The sequence below is a fragment of the Guillardia theta genome, assembly GCF_000315625.1.
Source record: "Guillardia theta CCMP2712 unplaced genomic scaffold GUITHscaffold_320, whole genome shotgun sequence".
Taxonomy (NCBI): Eukaryota; class Cryptophyceae; order Pyrenomonadales; family Geminigeraceae; genus Guillardia; species Guillardia theta.
This window is the reverse complement of record NW_005434357.1, coordinates 10365-12270: the sequence shown is the minus strand read 5'-3', so window position 1 is coordinate 12270 and position 1906 is coordinate 10365. Positions and strand designations below refer to the sequence as shown.

The window sequence follows — 1906 nt, the reverse complement described above, 5'->3', positions numbered from 1 at the left end:
GGAGTACGCGAGGAGGGTGATGATGACGAAGGAGGGGGAGGAAGTGCCAGAGAGGGGGCTGATACTGGAGAGCATCAGGAAGGAGGGGGAGAGAAGGACAAGGAACGCGACTGGGCTTCCAGCTTTGGAACAATGCTAGGTGTTTGCAGGATCAGCTTGATTCGTTGTTCTCTTTGAAATGTTCGTGTGTGCTTTTGAAACTGTATTAAAGAACAACCATGGGCTTAAAATCTCATGACCCTCTGGATTGTTTCCATCAAGAATTTCCTTTCTTGCCCCTCGTCAATTCTTGAACAGCAAACTTCTCTGGATAGCTCAAACCCATTCGCGACCCTCGACTGACTGTATTTGACTCCCACACGCTCAATCCAGAAAGAAGCATGTCTACAAGTGCTCCGTGGAGTTGGATGGGTCGTCGCATGGATCGTCCTCTGGCGTCGTCGCTCAGGTAGATGACGCCATTGGTCTTGTCGCGTGAGAGCTCGCTGATGAATTCAGCATCTCAGCAATAGAGAATGTAGAGGAAGAATAGACTTATATTCTTATAATGTACTTATATTCTTCGAGTTGAACGTTCCCCCTCTGAGGTTCTCCGAGACTTTTCAGCACAAGCACTGGTGTGAAGCAGCTAACCCCGCAGTGCACAATGACATTGTGTGAAATGATTAAAGATTTTTGCTAATCTAGAAAACCTCTGTCTCGGAATCCTTGTAGAGTTATCACCCTACCCCTACAACAGCGACGGACAGCGCAAACGCTCAGGTTACCCACCACTACCCCACCCACCACAGGGAGATTAGAGCCTAGAGCGCGAAACCAACACCTCGTGCCGCCTCCGAGACCAAGGAAGAGGAGCAGCATCGGAAGAGGCAGAACAACTTTGTCTTTCTTCGTTCTCTGTCTTCTCAACATGGAGTTCCTCTGCCTGCCTCCCGCTACCGACGACTCCTCGCACGCGCCATCCTCTCTTTCCATCCCTTCCCCTCTCGATCTCGACCTCCCCTGCTCCTTCTTCCCTGATGCCTCCTCCTTTTCCCTCCCTCCCCTCAGCTTCCCATGCCCTTGCGGTGCCCCACTCCTGGACGACGCTGGCCCGTGCCTCGTCTGCGGACTGTTCTCAACTCGAACTCACAACGACCTTCATGCGGACCCCCAAGAAGACATGGCCAGCGCTTGCCCGGACCTCCTCCTTGCCTCCCGAGACAAGCCCCGCTGGGACGCCGACGCCCGCAGGACCCACAGCCAGGCCTGCACGGGCAAGAGCCGGCTGAGCGTGCAGGAGAAGCTCGACATCGTGTGCATGTACTACTCGGCGCCGTCGTCGACGAGGTGCCGGAGGACGGTGCACCAGTGGGACATCGCGAGGATGTACGGGAAGAGCCGTGCGGCGATCAGCAAGGTGCTGAGGCCGGAGTACGCGAGGAGGGTGATGATGACGGCAGAGGGGCTTCAGGCGAAGAAGCGAGCAGGGGTAATGAGGAGCATTAGGGAGGAGACGAGGAGGAAGCAGCAGCAGCAGCAGCAGCAGCAGCAGCAGCAGCAGCAGCAGCAGCAGCACAAGAGGAGAACTGACTTGAGGAGCTTTGTTTTGAGTTAAAGCATCAGAGTATCGTCAGCTTCTGGAGGATGGGGCTGGGAGCAAAGAAGGGAGCGGGGGGTTGAAGGGACTAGGGAGGGGACAAGGAGTCAGGAAGAGTTGGTGGAAGTGGGAGGAAGCTGGAACAGCAGCACCAGCACAAACATCAGCATGAGCGTCAGATCTGAAGCAGCAGCATCATCAAGTTTGTTTTCTTTAGTGTGGAAATCTTCATATTTGTTTGATGTTCCTCGTGCATTTTATGACATGTCTTGTTGAGTTCTGTCACACTGTTCTTGAAAATACAACTCAGCGCTGATGTGTGAGTGA

General features: G+C 53.9%; 1 protein-coding gene across 1 annotated transcript; it reads left to right on the top strand.

Moving 5' to 3' along the window:
- Positions 1 to 1162: 1162 nt before the first annotated feature.
- Positions 1163 to 1597, top strand: GUITHDRAFT_122372 (hypothetical protein; the record flags this gene model as incomplete). The annotated part of the gene is made up of 1 exon (XM_005818363.1): positions 1163 to 1597. One exon carries the CDS (start codon positions 1163 to 1165, stop codon positions 1595 to 1597), a length of 435 nt encoding a protein of 144 aa, XP_005818420.1.
- Between the last annotated feature and the right edge of the window lie 309 nt (positions 1598 to 1906).